The following is a 15,928-nucleotide window of genomic DNA, read 5'->3' as shown; positions in this document are numbered from 1 at the left end:
GTGCTTCAGAAAGGCTCAGGGGGCTTCTCCTGCCCCCCATCTCCCAGCCCGAGGGGCTCCCACGCACCGGGCCGGGGTCTGCGGGCACCCTTGGGACGCCCCCGCTTTTAGGGTGGGAGCGGTGGGCGGCCGTGCCGGGGCTGCCCCCGACCCCGCGGGCAGAGCCGGGGGCCGGGCAGGGTGCGGGGCAGGCGGGGCCGGGCCGGGCCCCCCCTCCCCTCCCTCGGTGCCCGCCGCGGGGGGGCTGTGCCGGCCCCGGCGCCCGGCTCGGCTCAGCTGTTCTCTGCGGCAGCGGCACCGCGCGGGGCCGAGCCCAGCCCAGCCCAGCCGAGCCGAGCGGGGCCGGGCGGAGCGGAGCCCAGCGGGGCCGGGCCGGGCCGGGCCGGGGGGAGCGGGGCTGAGCGGGGCTGAGCGCGGCCGGAGCGGGCGGAGCGGAGCCGAGCGGGCGCAGCGCGGAGCCGGGCGCGCCCGGGCGCGGAGGAGCCGCCGAGCGAGCGCAGGTGGGAGCCGGGCGCGGGGCGGGGGCGGCGGGAGCGCGGTGGGGAGGGACGGGGGGACGCGGGGAGCGGGGCTGAGCCCCCCGGGCCCCGGCCCCTCGCCGCCCGCCGGCGGAGATGGCTATATTTGGACAGTGACCTCTGGTCGTTCCCGAGCAGTCGCTGCGGATTCAATTGTGGCAACGTAATGGCACGGCCGGGGAGCGGGGAGCGGGGCTGTCCTGCCTGGATCCTGCCCGCACCCTGCCCGTATCCTGCCTGCACCCCACCTGCACCCCACCTCTCCTTGCCGGCATCCCATCCCACCCCGCTTGCGCCCTGCCTGCACCCCACCCAGCTCTCACGCCTGCACCCCACACCTGCACCCTGTTCAGCCCTGCCTGCACCTTGCCAGCGCCCCACCTGCTCCTGCCAGCCCTTCCTGCACCCTACACGTTCCCTGCACCCTGCTCAACTCCTCCTGCACCGCATCTGCCCCCCAGCTGCACCCCACCCACTGCCTGCACCCTGCCCAGACAGCCAGGCCGTCCCTTCCTGCCCTGCATGCTGGCACCCCACACTCTGCTCCCGCTGGCAATGGTTGAGGTGCTGGGGGAGCGTCCCCTCGGAGCCTGCTCGCTCCTCCCCGCGGCTGGGGATCGTTCTCGACACTGGGGGGGTGACACCGGCAGTGCCGTGGTCCAGCCCCGCTCGGCAGCCAGGCTCTGGGCCCCTTAGAGCCAGCTCAGCCAAGCCAGAGATGATGCTGAAGTGCCGTGAGGACTCCGGGGACACTCAGGGACTGGGCAGATGTGGTTTGGCAGGGTGCTGCATGCGCCCTGTGCAAAATCCACCGGCTGGGACATGGAGGAGCAGATCTGCTCCTGCCTCTGCCCACACCGGCTCTGTGGTCTGGGGACAGGGGTGCCTGGCCATGCTTTGGTGGCTGGATGTGGCTCCTGACAAGGGCTGTGTAACCAAAAGAGCACAGGGGATTCCCCAGGGCAGCCAGTGGCTCATGGGTGCTGCAGAGCCCCAGCTCCAAGGGCTTTGAGTGTCTCAGTCTCCCCCTGGGGCAGGTCCCAGGAGCAGCACAGGCTGGGGGGGTGAGGTGGGTGTCTGTGGGCATCGTGCCCAGCTGTGGCTGAGGGCTGGAGACCCCACTGAGGCCATGGAAGGGGCTCCTCCACACCCCAGGGTGCCCATGGGGCTGTGAGTGTGTGCCAGGTCCAGCCCTTACCCAGGTGGGGGTGCACAGTGGCTGGCAGGGATCTGTGGCACGGGACAGGGATCCATGGAGGGAGGCGTGAGCCACCAGCAGGCAGCTCTGGAGGCACAGCCTTCCTCCCAGCTGCTGGGCCAAGCCAGGCAACCTCAGGCCACTGATGCAGGACAAGGGGACAGGATACAAGGGGACAGGCTGTGACCTGGTGCACGGCACCTTTATGTCCACCCCAAAGTCCCCTCCACCCTGCTGCTCTGCTGCAGCAGCTCATGTGCCAACCCCAGTGCCAGCCACAGGGCATGGCACAGCTTTGGGACATGGCACAGCCTTGGGGCATGGCACAGCCACAGCTATAGGGTATGGCACATCTGTGGAGTATGGCACAGCTGTGGGGTACAGCACATCTGTGGGACATGGCACAGCTTTGGGAAATGGCACATCTGTGGGGTATGGCACAGCCACAGGGCATGGCACAGCCACAGTGCATAGCACAGCTGTGGGGTACGGCACAGCTTTGGGACATGGCACAGCTGTGTATTATGGTGTGGCCATGTCCCTGCCCAGTGTCAAGTGGCTCTGGCCAGTAGCTGACAGCCCCCAGCCCCTGCAGCACCCCCACATCCCTGCACAGGGGCTGCCCCTGTTCCCTGCTGTGGGGTCAGGGCTGTGTTATCTCCCATCCTCATTCCCCGCCACCTCAGTGTTCCCAGGCTTCCCGCTGTGCCCGGAGCAGGAGGAGTCCCTCGGAGCACGAGGCCTGAGGGGACTGAGCCCCTCCAAGCCGTGCCAGGAGGGGAGGTGGTGGCCTGACGTGTCCCCCCAGCCATGAGCCGCCGCGTGGTGCGCCAGAGCAAGTTCCGGCACGTCTTTGGGCAGCCGGTGAAGGCAGACCAGATGTACGAGGACATCCGTGTCTCCAAGGTGACATGTGACAGCTCCTTCTGCGCTGTCAACCCCAAGTTTGTGGCCATCATTGTGGAGTCCGGTGGTGGCGGGGCCTTCATTGTCCTGCCCCTTGCCAAGGTGAGTGGGGAGGGCGCTGGTGTTTGGTCACGATGCTGAGATGTGTTGGGGGGAAAATGCTGATGGGTTTGGTTTTTGGGGACCTGCTGTGGCCCCAGAGCCTCCCAGCTTTGCCCCAACCCCCCCTCCTCATGTGAGGGCTCAGGGCAGGAACAACCTGGCTGATCATTGGCACCTGCCAAGGGTGACATCCCTGGGGCAAGTGAGGTGATCTGAAAAACCCCCAGCTGCCTTCCCCCAGCCCCAATTCCCTGGGGGCACAGCATGCCCAGGGAGCAGCACCCAGTGCAGTGGGAGTCTGCCCTGCCAACCCTGGCAGAGAGACTGGGACAGGGTCCCCAACCCCTCCCTGCCATCAAAGCAGACACAAAACAGCCTCTCATGGGTCACATGATTCTCCTCTGTGTCCCTATGAGGCCTTGTGCCAGGTGAACCCCATTTGCCCCATGTGCCTCAGTTTCCCCCTTCAAGGCAGGTACAAACCTCTGGCCACTGCCAGAATCCCCTGCACATCCCCATTTGTGCCACAACCCACGTGGTGGCCAGGCTGGGCTTTGGGGGGTACCTGGCAGGGTCTCTCCTGGGGGACTCATGCTGGTCCCTCACCGTTGCAGACAGGACGGGTGGATAAGAACCACCCGCTGGTCACGGGACACACGGCGCCCGTGCTGGACATCGACTGGTGTCCCCACAATGACAACGTCATCGCCAGCGCCTCGGAGGACACCACTGTCATGGTGAGGGGCTGGACGCTGCGTGGGAGGGGGTGGGAGGTGCAGGGGGAGCAATGCAGAGCATCCCCCCCCCTTGCTGCCTGTGAAGTGTCACTGGCCTATTTTTAGCCCCGGTGCCATGCGTTCGCGCTGGCGGCGGCTGCTCGCTCCATGATGCAGCAGTTTGTGCTAAATTTACCCTCCCTGGCGACTCAGCATGCAGGAATAGCTGGGGGGGGGCTGGGGGCTGCACCCCGGCCGTGCCCCCCTCCCTGTGCCCATCAGCACCCTGAGTGCTGGGGATGCACCCCAGGATGGAGGCGCTTCTGGCGTCCCCTCGCCACCCTCCCCACAGGCTGAGCCGCGATTAATGAGGTTAATTGGCTCCCAGGCCCTCATCCGCTTAGTGCTCACACACAGGGTGATCCCCAGCGCCCCGCTCTGTCCCCCCCAGGTGTGGCAGATCCCTGACTATGTCCCCGTGCGCAACATCACGGAGCCCGTGGTGACACTGGAGGGACACTCCAAGCGGGTGAGCATCATCTCCTGGCACCCCACCGCCCGCAACGTCCTGCTCAGCGCAGGTAAGGGGGTCCCGGGTCACCCTCCCCGGGGTCACAGGAGATCCATGGCGTGACAGCATCTGCCCCCCTCGGTCCTCTGCAGGCTGCGACAACCTGGTGATCCTCTGGAATGTGGGCACTGGGGAGATGCTGCTGGCTCTGGATGACATGCACACTGACCTCATCTACAACGTGGGCTGGAACCGCAACGGCAGCCTGCTGGTCACCACCTGCAAGGACAAGAAGGTCCGTGTCATTGACCCCCGCAAGCAGCAGATCATAGCGGTGAGTGCCCCTGCTGTGTCCCCCCATCCCACCCCGGGGTCCCCTCTAGTGCCTGCCTGACCCTACTAACCCCTCTCCGCGCGTCTCTGTGTTTGATTTAACCCGCTAACGCCGGCGCAGGAGAAAACCAAACCTCATGACGGCACCCGGCCCATCCGCGCCATCTTCGTGGCCGATGGCAAGATCTTCACCACGGGCTTCAGCAGGATGAGCGAGCGGCAGCTGGGCCTCTGGGACCTGGTACGAGACAGCAGCTCCAGCCTGGCCAGCGCCAATCCCACAGATCTCAGCCCAGCCAGGAACGCTCTGGGGGCTGGGGATACTCTCTGGCAACGCGTGCGCTTAGGGAGCATCACGGAATAGGACACAACGGCTGTTTTGGGGGACAGATCCGGACCTCCTCCGTATTCCCCCCTTCCCATGCCCTGTGCTGACTGTCTCCCCCTCCCCCCAGGAGAGGTTTGCCCCCCACGAAGGGCTGAGGCCCGTGCGGGCCATCTTCACACGGGAAGGACACATCTTTACCACGGGCTTTACCAGAATGAGCCAGCGGGAGCTGGGCTTGTGGGACCCGGTAACGAGGCCGCATGGAGTGCTGCCCTGGGAACTTGGCCCCCCCAGACCCCTTGCTAACCCCCCCGCCCCAGGATGCCGTGTCTGCTGCATCCCCCTCCCAAAAGATGCCAAGTTCCCAAGTGTGCCGTGCAGTGCTGGAGTGGGGAGGGGGCTGGGAGGCAGGGAGTGCTGGGGAAGGGGGGTACAGCCAGGCTGGGGGAACCCAGCCATGCCAGGTAAACAGGAGTGGGGATGGGGTGGCATGCCAAGCTGCCTGCCTGGGGGGTTGTGTACCCCAGAGGGGACAAGCCCTGTCCCCCAGTGTGCCGTGGCTAATGTGTGTGACTAACCACAGTGAGGGTTTTGGGGTCACTGCTCACACCCCTCCACCACTGCTCCGGCCCCCCAGAATAACTTTGAGGAGCCCATTGCCCTGCAAGAGATGGACACGAGCAACGGGGTCCTGCTGCCCTTCTACGACGCCGATTCCAGCATTGTCTACCTCTGTGGGAAGGTAACCCCCTTTCCCCGGGGTGCATCCCCAATGCCACCCTGTCCCTGAGGGTGCCAGGGCTGGCTAACACCTGTCCCCACCCCGCAGGGTGACAGCAGCATCCGGTACTTTGAGATCACGGACGAGGCTCCCTACGTGCACTACCTGAACACCTACAGCAGCAAGGAGCCCCAGCGGGGCATGGGCTTCATGCCCAAGCGTGGGCTGGATGTCAGCAAGTGTGAGATCGCCAGGTGAGAGCCAAGGGGGCTGGGGGGAGCCAGAGGGGTCAGGGGGTCAGCTGGGCCCTGACTGCCTGTGCCCCACGCAGATTCTTCAAGCTGCATGAGCGCAAGTGCGAGCCCATTGTCATGACGGTGCCACGCAAGGTGAGCCTGGGGGGTCCCAGGGGAGATGGGGGCCTGGGGGCGACACCCCACATCTCACCACGATCTCTCTGCCCCCGCAGTCAGATCTCTTCCAGGATGACCTTTACCCTGACACGCCAGGCCCCGAGCCAGCCCTGGAGGCGGATGAGTGGCTGTCGGGGAAGGACGCAGAGCCCATCCTCATCTCGCTGCGGGATGGGTACGTCCCCATCAAGAACCGGGAGCTGAAGGTGGTCAAGAAGAACATCCTGGACAGCAAACCCCCACCAGGCCCCCGACGCAGGCACTCCACCTGCGACTCAGACTTCTCTGTGAGTGTCCAGGGATAGGGACGTGGCAGCAGGGCTGTCCCCTGCCCTGGGGTGGGATGGGAAGGGCCTGACTCGTCGGTGACCCTGTGTCCCCCCTCCCTGCAGCAGCCAGCCTTGGAGGAGGTGCTGGAGGAGATCCGTGCCCTGAAGGAGACGGTCCAAGCGCAGGAGAAGCGCATCTCCGACCTGGAGAACAAACTCGGCCAGTTCACCAACGGCACGGACTAGCGCGGTGGCCACGGCCACGAGCACGGGCAGGGCCAGGACTGCCCCGGCCTGCCGGGGATTAAAGCCGAGTCCCCACCTTGGGCAGGAGCCCGGAGCCGAGTTCTTTCCCCAGGAGCTGAGGGGGCAGGGAGGGGTCGGACCCTGACCCAGCCTCCACTGGCATCAGTCGCGTCCTGGTCCATGGGCACCCACTGCAGCACCCGAGGGGTCCCACACAGTGCCTGCAGGCTGGGGCTGCCGAGCACCCCAACACGGGGACCTGCACAGCCCCAACATGGGCACCAGCAGCCTCCCAGCACAGGGAGCTGCCGGGCCCCCCTGGCCAGGACGTGCTTGCGTACGGTGCTACACCCCCACCCCATCACCCCCTCACCTCCCCCTGCCCCATCAGCCCCTCGGCGGGTGCTCCCACCCGGCTCTTTGCTCCTGCACCCCTTTAATAAAGGGCTCAGCCACCCTTGGCTGCGTGGCAGTACCAGGGACGAGGGACCATCGTGCCAGGGGTGCTGCCTGCACCCCTCTGCCAGCTCCCACAGCCTGTGACCCCCTGGCCCAGGCAGAGGGAGGCCAAGAGAGACGAACATTAAAGAGCATTTATTGGTGTTGGCCACGGTTGGAGCTGCTCGGGCTCCCCCGGCCCTGGCCCAGATGTTGCTGTGGGGTGCACGGGTGGGTGGAGGGAGGGGCACCAGCTATGAAAAGTCCCAGGGGAGCGAGCCCAGCCCCCCCCACCCCACAGCCCCCGGCCCCCCGTGTGCAAAGGGGGAGCAGCTGGGGCAGGGGGCCGGGGTTAGCACCATTTGACATAAGGTTTCTCTCAGGGTCAGTGCCCGGGACGAGGGGGGTGCAGCGCTGCCAAGGGGGGACATCCGAGCAGGGTGGAGGGGTGCGAGCAGGGCTAAGGGGGGGGTGACACCAGGCTGCCCTCCACAGGCACCCCTTCAGCTGCCCCAGCAGTCCCCGTGCCATGGGGGGCAGCTGTGCAGCCCCTTGCTGGCTGTGGGGTGCAATAGGGCTGAGCCCCCACCCCTGCTGGCAGGCAGAGCAGCTCCCGGGTAAGTGCACTTGGTAGCGCCTGGGCAGGGGGGGAAGAGGGAGCTGGGCTGAGGCCCCTGGCTCTGGGGGCACCCCGGGACCCCACACAACTGTCAGCCCACCCATCCGGGGCAGGATGTGCCCCCCACCCTCCCTGGGGTGAGGGGCTGAGCAGCACCCCGTGGGGCGGCTGGGGGAGTAGGGGTGTCCTGGAGAAGGGGAACAGTCCGTGGGGTCCCCTCCCCGCTCCCTGCCACCCCAGGTGCGGGGTTAGCACCCACCCCAACCCTGTGCTGCTGTGGGGTGCCCCCACCTCACCCCAATATTGCCCCAGCTCTGGGGACGCTCTCCCAGGGCCAAATCCTGCTTCCCCCATTCCCCATTCACCCTCCGCAGTTCTTGGACTGGCTCCCCCGACACCGCTGCCCCCTCTGTGTCCCCAGACACGTCCCCATCCCCACGGGGGTGGGCGAGGGGGCTCAGCGGGGCTGCGGGGTCACTTTTCCGTCAGAGAGAGCTGCAGGATGCGCTGCAGATCCTCCTCCTCCTGGCGCGTCCGGCGCTCCGCTTCCTCCTGCTCCCGCGCCGACAGCGCCATGGCCAGGCGCAGCTGCTCCGCGTAGCTGGGGAACAGCGCGCCCGGCGCCCTGCCCGCCCCCGCCGCCGGGGCCACGGGGGGACGCGGGGCTGCCGTGTGCTGGGGAGTCCTGGGGGGCAGCAGGGCCTCAGGGGGGTCCCCGTGGGGAGGGCATCCCCACACCCACTCCCCGCGGGGGGGCTGGCCAGACCTTACCAACCTGTCCCCCCGCCGGCCCTCGTGAGACATGGGGTGGGTGCCCGGCTTGCTGTTGGTCAGTGCTTCCCAAATGGTCACCTGTGGCCGGGGAAAGAGGGGTGTTTGGAAGGTGGCGCCCCAAAAAACAGCTCCCACGGCATGAATTCTGACACGCCACCTGCATTCTGATGCAGGGATGGAGAGGTGTGGGATGTGTGAGGATGGCATCGGGATGGGGTGGGCAGCGGGGTCTCTCAGGCAGGAGGAGGTGAAGGGGTGGCAGTGCCCACCTGGTCGTACTCACTGCCCGCTTCCAGCAGGCTCTGCTGGATGGCAAACTGCAGCAGGTCATCCTCATCCTCCCGCAGGGCATCCTGGTGGGTGCCCACCACGCTGTAGCCCCGCGGCACCTCAAACAGCGCCGGGTCCATCTCACACGCTCGGCATGAGGCTGTGGGGAGAGCAGAGCTGGCCTGGCTGGGCACCCGTGGGGTCTCCCTCCTACTCCACCCCGCCAGTCGTGTGTCCCTTACCCTGCTGTGACCCACCAGCTGTACCCCCAGACCCAAATGCGACCCTTTCCCATCCCACCTCACCGTGTCCCCCACATACTGAGGGAGCTGGAGCTGCTGACGCTGGAGGAGTCGCTGCTGGGTGAGGGTGCCTCGCTGCTGGGGCTGTGCCGCAGGGAGCTGACTGGCTCGTCACACCCGTTGAGGTTGCCGAAGGTTATTCGGGCGTTGAGGATATGGAAGATGGGGATTTCTGCAGGAAAAGGGAGAAAACACGAGGAGGGAAGCTGGCTGTGCCAGCCAGGTCAGCAGCAGAGCCCAGTCCATACCAATCTTGACGGGGAAGCCGGGCGGGAGGCGCAGGGTGATGAAGTCCCGCAGTTTGGCGAAGAGCGCGTTGCTTATTGCCATGAGGTCGATGATGGGGGCAACCTGCTCACACAGGGACAGCGGGTGGTCCTCACACAGCCACAGCTTCGCCTTGAACCTGCCAGAGACAAGCGTTGGACTGGGGACCCCCACCTGTCCCCCCCTCGAGCTCTGCAGCAGTGGCGGTGGGGACACAGGGAGTCCCCGCCTGCTGCTCCCCCTCTCACTTCTGTGTCTTGGTGGTGAGCTCCATGGGCCGTCCCATGTCCCGGTTGCCCAGCTCGAAGTTGGGGTTGAAGTACTCCTCAGGGGTGATGGCAGTGGGGTTGGCGTGGCTCAGTGTCTGCGTGATCAGCGTCTGCATGGGGGCACAGCCCCGTGGGGTGAGAGGGGAGGTCTGACTGCAGACAGACCCCTCCACCTCTGAGACACTCACCCCATTGTTGGGCCCCACATGCTGCTCAGCGATGCCCAGGAAGGATTGCAGTGGGGTCTTACAGCCTGTGGGAGAGGAGGGGGTGAGGGCAGAGCTGGGGGTGCCCTGCCCGCCCAGCCCGTGCTGGCTCCACCTTTGCTCTTGCCCTTGTGCTGGTCTGAGAGGTGCTCAGTCCGTGTCCGTGTGATCAGCTCCACGTTGGAAGCGCCATAGACCTGGCCGAGGAGGGGGAATGGCAGAGGTGGGCACCTCACAGCTACAATCAAGTGGGCAGCTACAACCCCCCTGGGCAGCTCAACTCCCTGCCCCTCACCTTCGCCTCATACCCATTCACCATTTCCGTCTTCTCGCTCCTCCAGCCCAGGATCCCGGACTTGTTCCTAGGGTGACACGGGCACCATGAACTTGCTTGGACAGCCCGGTGTGCCAGCACCCTGGGGGTGGGCTCGGTGCCACCACAGCGCACCTCTCGAAGGCGATGTTCTTGGTGTCGAGCTGGGTGGTGACGACGGGGGCCGTGAGCCGCCCCATCACCTGCTCCTCAGTGGGCTGCACAGCAGCCAGCAGCACCTCCTGGTCATGGCCGGCCAGGGCCAGCGTCTCCGAGTAGACCACCCGCCTGTCGTGGTCAATCTCCATCACCACCGCACTGCTGTCTGCAGGGAATGGGGTCAGCACAACCACGGTCCCCACGGTGTCACCCCCCAGGGAGGGGGTGCAGGCGATGGCGGTGCCACCTCACCTTGTCCCCGAAAGACGAAGCTGCGGTTGCCCCGCTGCCAGGTCATGTGGTCGAAGCCCAGCAGTGTGGTGTCCACCCGCAGGTTCTGGCCACTCTTCCACACCTTGTAGGTGTCACTGGGGCAGATCTTGGACACCAGGGGCACTGGGGAGAGATGCCAATAGCCCAGCCAGGGATGGGGACATCTGCATCCCCAAGGGGGCTGAGCTAGGTGGGGGACACACCTGGGGAACACAATGCCTTGGCAAGATGGAGGTCTGCAAGCATGGGGTATCAGGGAGCAAGGGGGCAGGTGACCCCCAGCCTGGGGATGGGGATGGCTGGTGGGGCTGGGGGACTCTGCTGGGAAATTCCCGCTCCCCCCACAGCCACGCTGTGGCCCAAGCTCACCCCAGCTGGTGAACTCCCACTTCATCTCCACGTAGAAGTCCTGGGCCTGTGGAGAGCACGGCGGGGTCAGGGGCAGCCCGTGGCCGGTGCCCACAGCCCCGCTGAGGGACGTACCTTGCGCAGCTTCTCCAGCAGCACGGGGATCCCCGCCAGGCGCTTGATGGCTCTCTGGTAGTCCCGGTAGCGCAGGACCAGCTGCACCAGCTCCAGGTCACGGGTGCTCACAGCCTCCTGCAGGACTGGGGGGCAAAGGGGCAGTGCCCAGGGCCATGGCACAGCATGGCACAGCATGGCACTGCAGAGCTGGGCGCTGCACAGGAGCCACAGGCACAGAGCACCACGTGAGCAGTGCCTTGGGGAGCTTTACCATGCCTGTGCCCGTGTCCATGCCCGTGTCCATGTCCACATCTATGTCCATGCTCATGCCCACGCCCATCTCCACGCCCGTGTCTGCATCAGGGCAGCTTGCAGGAGGGTGGAGGGCAGCAGCCACACGCTCACCTGTCCAACCGCTGCGGTTCTCCTTGCCCACGTCGGCGCCATGCTTCAGCAGCACCCTGGCACACTCCAGGTGGCCCAGCGTGGTGGCCAGGTGCAGGGGAGTGCGTCCTCGGGGGTCCAGCTGCTCGATGTCGGCCTGCCAGGAAGGAACGAGGCTCTGAGATCACTGGGGTGGCCAGACCTCGCTCTCCCACAGATGTGCAGCTCCCAGACACAGAAAGCAGCCAACATTTGACAGTATCTGGGAGAGCAGCCCCACCCTTGACCTCCCTCAAGAGAGGCACCTCAAAGCCTCTCCCTGCTGCCACTGCCAGACCCATGGGGAGGGCATGGAGAGCACGGTGGTGGCTGCCAGCACCCAGCACACCTGGTCCCAGCCAGGCAGGGCTGCACCCACCAGGCGGGCACCAGCAGGGGCACAGCATGGCAGCGGGGGGCACAGCACGGCAGCGGGGGCACAGATGCCCCTGGCATGGCGCACGGAGCTCTGCACATCTCAGCGCAGCTGCAAGCTCCAGAAAAGCCCCCACCTCTGGGATTTGGAGGGGTTGTGCCCAGTTGCCAGGCAGCAGCTGCCGGCAGCCCCCCTCTCTCTCTGCCAGGGCCGGGCTGCGGCGGGCGCACGTGTTCCCCTGCCTGAGCCGGGGGCGGCGGCTGCGGGAGCGGAGCGGCTGCTCCGAGGATCCCCGGGGCCCTGGGGAGCCGTCGCTGGGGCTGCCGTTGTTTGTGCCAAACCCGGAGCCTGGCACCCAGCCAGCCCTGAGGAATCCCTGGTGCGCTGGCACCCCCGGCACCCACGGGCCCTGCTCCCCATGTGGGAAGCAGCGTCACACCCATGCCCAGCTGGGGACATGGCTCGGGGAAGGAGGGGACACCCTCTGTGCCCCCAGCACCCAGCTGGGGTAGAAGTGCCCAGAGAGGGGCACTCAGATGCTGCCAGGGCAGGAGGCAGTGGGGCAGTGCCCAAACAATTGGTTTTGGGGAGGCCACCCTCAGAAGAGCAAACCTGGGGTGCAGGAGCCAAAGGTGCCAGCTGGGGTGGGCAGCCAGAGGTGTTTGGGCATGGGCAGAGGTGGAGCATGGGCTGCCTGGTGCCCAGTCTCACCTGCAGCACATCTCTGCTTTGCTCTGGGCATGTCCTGCATTGCTGCTGCCCCCAGGGATGTTCCTGTCCCTGCCCAGGCTGTGTATTCCCATGTCCCTCATCCCCAGGGACTCACCAGGTAGGGAGACCCCCCCCCAGTCTGCCCCCACCACGGGAGCAAAACAGCCCTCCAGCTCCCTGGGAGCCAATGTGTCGCTCCAATGCTCTCTAGGTGACTGCTGCTTTTTAATTGCACTAATGAAACTGCTCTAATTAAGGCAATCACCCCCCAGCTGGGGGCGGGGGCAGCAGGCTCAGTGGGGCTCCCCAGCTGCAGCCCTGCCCCAGCACTGGGCAGGGTGAGGGTCCCCAGTTGGGGACATGGTGCTGGAGCCACCCCAGGGGACATGGCGTGACCCAGATTTGGCCAGCAAGAGCTCAGTCCTGAGCCCTGGTGTTGGGTTGGCTCCAGCTTGGGGACCACAGCACAGACCTCCAGGAGCTGCCCATCCTGGGGCCGTGGCGCACAATGGGGACGAGGACAGGGGTGGCTTTGGGGTGGCAGCGGTGCAGTGCAGAGCCGCAGCTCAGCCGCTCCTCCTGTGCCAGCCGGGCACGTGGCACAGCACGTCCCTGCACTGGGGCTGTCCCCGGGCTGGAGAACCCCAGCTCCTGCTCCTGGGTAGCATCAGGGGACATGAGCCAGCGCGGGAAGATGGTGCCAGGCACTGCTGTCCCCGGGCAGCCCCGGGTCCCTGTCACGTCTGAGGGGGCAGGCTGTGGTCAGGGGTGTCCTGGCACAACAGGCTCCATGTCACTGCCTGCCACATCCTCGTGATGTCCCTGTCAAGGAGACCCACTGACCCTTGCTCCCTTGTGGAGGCAAGTGTGGATGGGAGCCCATGGTGACAATTTGGGGGCGACAGACACAGAGCCCTTAGGAGGACATGGAGAGAATGCTCTCAGCTGCCCCAGTGCTTCCCAACCCCAAACACCTGCACTGGGGAGGGGCAGCACATGGAGCCACTGCCCTGTGAGGTCACCAAGGCAGAGGGAGGGCAGAGCCCTGGGCAGGGGGGCACCCAGCCTCCAGCATTGCAGACAGTACCAGCCCCAACCCCTTACCCGGGGGATGCTCTGGCAGGGATAAGGGCTGAGCCGTGTCCCTGGATGCCCTGGACAGAGCAGGGAGCCTGGGCTGGCCCTCACCTCCTTCCCCCAAGCCCTCAGCTGCCCCAGAGTCTGGCCTGCAGCACCCATGCCCCCTCCCCTTGCACCCCTGGGGTGCACTCATGGCAGGCTTTGCTCTCACCCAGCAAATGCCAGCGGGGGCCAGGGCAGAGCCCCTGCACTTCCCAGGCTGGAGGGTTGGAGCCTCTCTGCAGGCAAGCGGGTCAGAGCCCCCCCGCAGCCCCTCCACCTCCCCACGTCTGCCGAGCCCAGCTTTGATCTCTGCCGCGCTGAGCTCCTGGGAAGGCTGACCCCAAATTAGCAGGAAAATAAAAACACTGGCCGTGGGGTGGGAGACCGGGGCGATGCTGGCGCAGCCTCCGGCTGGACCCCACAATGGAGACGGGTGTGGCGGGAGCCATCGCCTGCATCCCGGCGGGAGCTTGGCGGCACAATGACCCCCGTTCCATGCATCACCAGGGTCCATCCAGCACGGCCCTCAGTGCCTTGGGGCTTGAGGACCCGGGCCGAGGGACTGGGGATGCTCAGCACAGCTTCCCCGCCAGCCTCCCTCCAGCGCCTGCGGTTTCCTGCGTCTTCGGGGTTGGGTTTTAATTACCTGAATTGCATCGCCACGGGGGAGAGGGAGGCTGGGAACCCGCCGGGGAAGCACCCACACCCCGCTCCATCACCGGGCGGCTGGGAGGTTCCCGGGCTGAGGGACAAAGTGGGTCCTCTCACCCTGAGAAGAGCCCTTGTGAGGCTGGGGGGCTGCGCCCCGACAGCACCGGGGCCCTTGTCCCCCCCCGCCCCCAGAGGGGCTCAGCCTGAGAGTGGGGAGCTGAATGCTGCACCCCCAGGGGGATGGAATACCCTGAGCAGCGGGGTGCGGGCCGGGGGTCTGCAGAGGCCTAGCAGGGAGCGGGGGACACGTGCGGAGGGATGCTCAGGGCTGCGTGTGCTGGAGGATGCAGGGGACCCGCGAGTGGCAGCCCCGGGGGCAGCCGGCGCACACCAGGGGTGCAGGTGGGGACACACAGCACACCCCCAGAGCCCCGCCAGCGCACAGAGCGACCCCATCCTTATCACCCCCCTCATCTCCATCCTCATCCTCACCCCGGCCCCGAGCATTGCATCAGCCCGAGCGGAGCCGGGCCGGGCCGGGCCGTGCCGGGAGTGTCCCCGCGCCGCCCCACCTGCTTGGCGCTGAGCTCCCGGTCCAGGTCACGGGCGCGGTTGTGCCAGACGAGGTAATGCAGCGGGTACCTGCCCTCCGGCCCCTTCCTGCCCGAGCAAGACGCGAGCATCCTCCGTGCATGCTGGAGCGGCGCGGCGGGCGCGGCGCGGGGCGGCGCGGCGCGGGGCGGGGGGGGCGCGGGGCGGGGCGGGCCGCCACCTCCCGCCCGGTGCTTCCCCGGCCCCCCCGCACCGCCCGGCCTCATGGGACTTGTAGTTGCCCTGCCCGGCATCGCCCCCTTCTTCTTCCTCGTCTTCATCCTCCTCTTTGCTCGCCCCCCCCCACCCCGCACCGCTCAGCCCATCACCGCGGCTGTGATCCCGCGGGGAGGGCTGCAAAGGGGCACTCCATTAGCGATCAGCATCCTCCCCAAATTCCCCCCTTTCCCGGGCTGATTTTCCCCCTCCCAGCTGACCTCCGCTCCCCCAGCGGGGCAGCGGGCTCGATCATATGGTGGGGCAGGGGTGAAGGCGGCAGGTGGGGACCAGGTGGGGCCGTGGGGGGACCCCGATTCCCGCCCCCGCAGCACCAGGCATGGGCCCCCAGCCCCGTTTCCTTTTCCGCCTGCGTCTCTCCCGGGCGGGCGTCGCGTTTTCCGGCTGCCGCCCGAGAACAATGCAAGGCTGGGCCTCTGCGGCCGCCCCGGCCTCCGCCGGCGCCGCGCTCCCGGCCCCACTCCCCGCTGCTCCCCGCCCTCCCGTGCCGGGAACCCCCCCGGTGTTGTTCTCCGCTCAGCCGTGGCGCTGGCGGTGGTCGCTGCCCCCCGCCCCTGTCCCCGCACAGCATCCCCCATCCCCCTGCCATGCCCCATGACGTCATGAGCCACCTCCTCACAGCCGCGGTGAGGTCACCTCGCCTGTCCCACGGTGCTGGGGACACCATGCGGCCCCCCTGCCCCGCTCCCGCTGGGTCTGAGCCCCGCACTGTCTGTGGGGCCCCCATGGGGTGTCCCTTCTGGTGCAAGCACTAAAGGGTCGCAGTAGGGAGCAGACCCCAAATAGTCCCCAATCTCCTCACCCACCCCAAAATCCCCTGCTGAGCACCCTAAATAAGGGGTGTGTGGCCCGAACCCGTGTCCTGGAGGAGGGGTGTGTCCGGGAGTGGGGTGCACAGGGTCAGAGGTGGCATAGGGTAGAGGGCTGAGGCTGCCCCAGGACTGCAACTGGATCCAGAACAAGTGTCCAGGGCAGGACTGAAGCAATTTGGGGGTGCCCTGGGCTGGGACTGGGTTACACAGGACCCGGAATAGGAATGGGACCAGTGCCACCCCTCCGGGATAAACAGGACAAGGGCTGGGAGCAGGACTAGGACAGTGCTCTGGGCTGAAAAGGGGACCGGGAGTGCACCGAGGGCGGGCACTGGGGTCAGCACTGGGGGATGCCCGGGATCAGGAGCAGAGCAAGGGCAAGGCTGATG

At 66.8% G+C, this 15,928-nt stretch overlaps 2 protein-coding genes across 8 annotated transcripts; one reads left to right on the top strand and one right to left on the bottom strand.

Annotated features, from left to right (window-relative positions):
• The first annotated feature begins 396 nt into the window (after positions 1-396).
• Positions 397-6,341, top strand: CORO6 (coronin 6). 4 transcript variants are annotated; one of them, XM_066563309.1, is made up of 12 exons: positions 397-500; positions 2,403-2,724; positions 3,339-3,461; positions 3,892-4,021; positions 4,104-4,285; positions 4,406-4,525; positions 4,740-4,859; positions 5,250-5,354; positions 5,442-5,587; positions 5,665-5,722; positions 5,803-6,033; positions 6,139-6,341. In XM_066563309.1, the coding sequence occupies exons 2-12, from the start codon at positions 2,527-2,529 to the stop codon at positions 6,259-6,261; spliced, it is 1,536 nt and encodes a 511-aa protein (XP_066419406.1). In that variant the 5' UTR covers positions 397-500; positions 2,403-2,526; the 3' UTR covers positions 6,262-6,341. The 4 variants fall into 4 exon arrangements, with proteins under 4 accessions (XP_066419406.1, XP_066419405.1, XP_066419403.1 ...); XM_066563308.1 differs by lacking the exon at positions 4,740-4,859 and having other exon boundaries at positions 6,142-6,341; XM_066563306.1 differs by lacking the exon at positions 4,740-4,859.
• Positions 6,342-6,840: 499 nt separating this feature from the next.
• Positions 6,841-14,759, bottom strand: ANKRD13B (ankyrin repeat domain 13B). Of its 4 annotated transcripts, none has more exons than XM_066563305.1 (15): positions 14,472-14,759; positions 11,022-11,157; positions 10,635-10,759; positions 10,521-10,566; positions 10,131-10,274; positions 9,855-10,044; positions 9,702-9,768; positions 9,522-9,603; positions 9,389-9,453; positions 9,180-9,310; positions 8,913-9,070; positions 8,684-8,836; positions 8,362-8,522; positions 8,090-8,170; positions 6,841-8,003 (listed from the first exon to the last, which is right to left on the bottom strand). In XM_066563305.1, exons 1-15 carry the CDS (start codon positions 14,742-14,744, stop codon positions 7,776-7,778), a joined length of 2,040 nt encoding a protein of 679 aa, XP_066419402.1. In that variant the 5' UTR covers positions 14,745-14,759; the 3' UTR covers positions 6,841-7,775. The 4 variants fall into 4 exon arrangements, with proteins under 4 accessions (XP_066419402.1, XP_066419400.1, XP_066419401.1 ...); XM_066563303.1 differs by having other exon boundaries at positions 8,085-8,170; positions 14,472-14,621; XM_066563304.1 differs by having other exon boundaries at positions 8,094-8,170; positions 14,472-14,621.
• Between the last annotated feature and the right edge of the window lie 1,169 nt (positions 14,760-15,928).

Source organism: Molothrus aeneus, chromosome 20, assembly GCF_037042795.1.
Source record: "Molothrus aeneus isolate 106 chromosome 20, BPBGC_Maene_1.0, whole genome shotgun sequence".
Classification (NCBI taxonomy): domain Eukaryota; kingdom Metazoa; phylum Chordata; class Aves; order Passeriformes; family Icteridae; genus Molothrus; species Molothrus aeneus.
This window is presented reverse-complemented; position numbering and strand designations above follow the sequence as displayed.

Bases quoted from the DNA above. Each gene is read 5' to 3' on its own strand.
- CORO6 (XM_066563309.1), top strand. From the start codon at position 2,527: ATGAGCCGCCGCGTGGTGCGCCAGAGCAAGTTCCGGCACGTCTTTGGG. The intron at 4,286-4,405 runs GTGAGTGCCCCT...ACGCCGGCGCAG, and splicing joins GCAAGCAGCAGATCATAGCG to GAGAAAACCAAACCTCATGA. The intron at 6,034-6,138 runs GTGAGTGTCCAG...CCCTCCCTGCAG, and splicing joins CCTGCGACTCAGACTTCTCT to CAGCCAGCCTTGGAGGAGGT.
- ANKRD13B (XM_066563305.1), bottom strand. From the start codon at position 14,744: ATGCCGGGCAGGGCAACTACAAGTCCCATGAGGCCGGGCGGTGCGGGG. The intron at 8,523-8,683 runs GTATGTGGGGGA...CTCTCCCCACAG, and splicing joins CAGCAGCTCCAGCTCCCTCA to CCTCATGCCGAGCGTGTGAG. The intron at 8,004-8,089 runs GTAAGGTCTGGC...GCTGCCCCCCAG, and splicing joins GCCGGCGGGGGGACAGGTTG to GACTCCCCAGCACACGGCAG.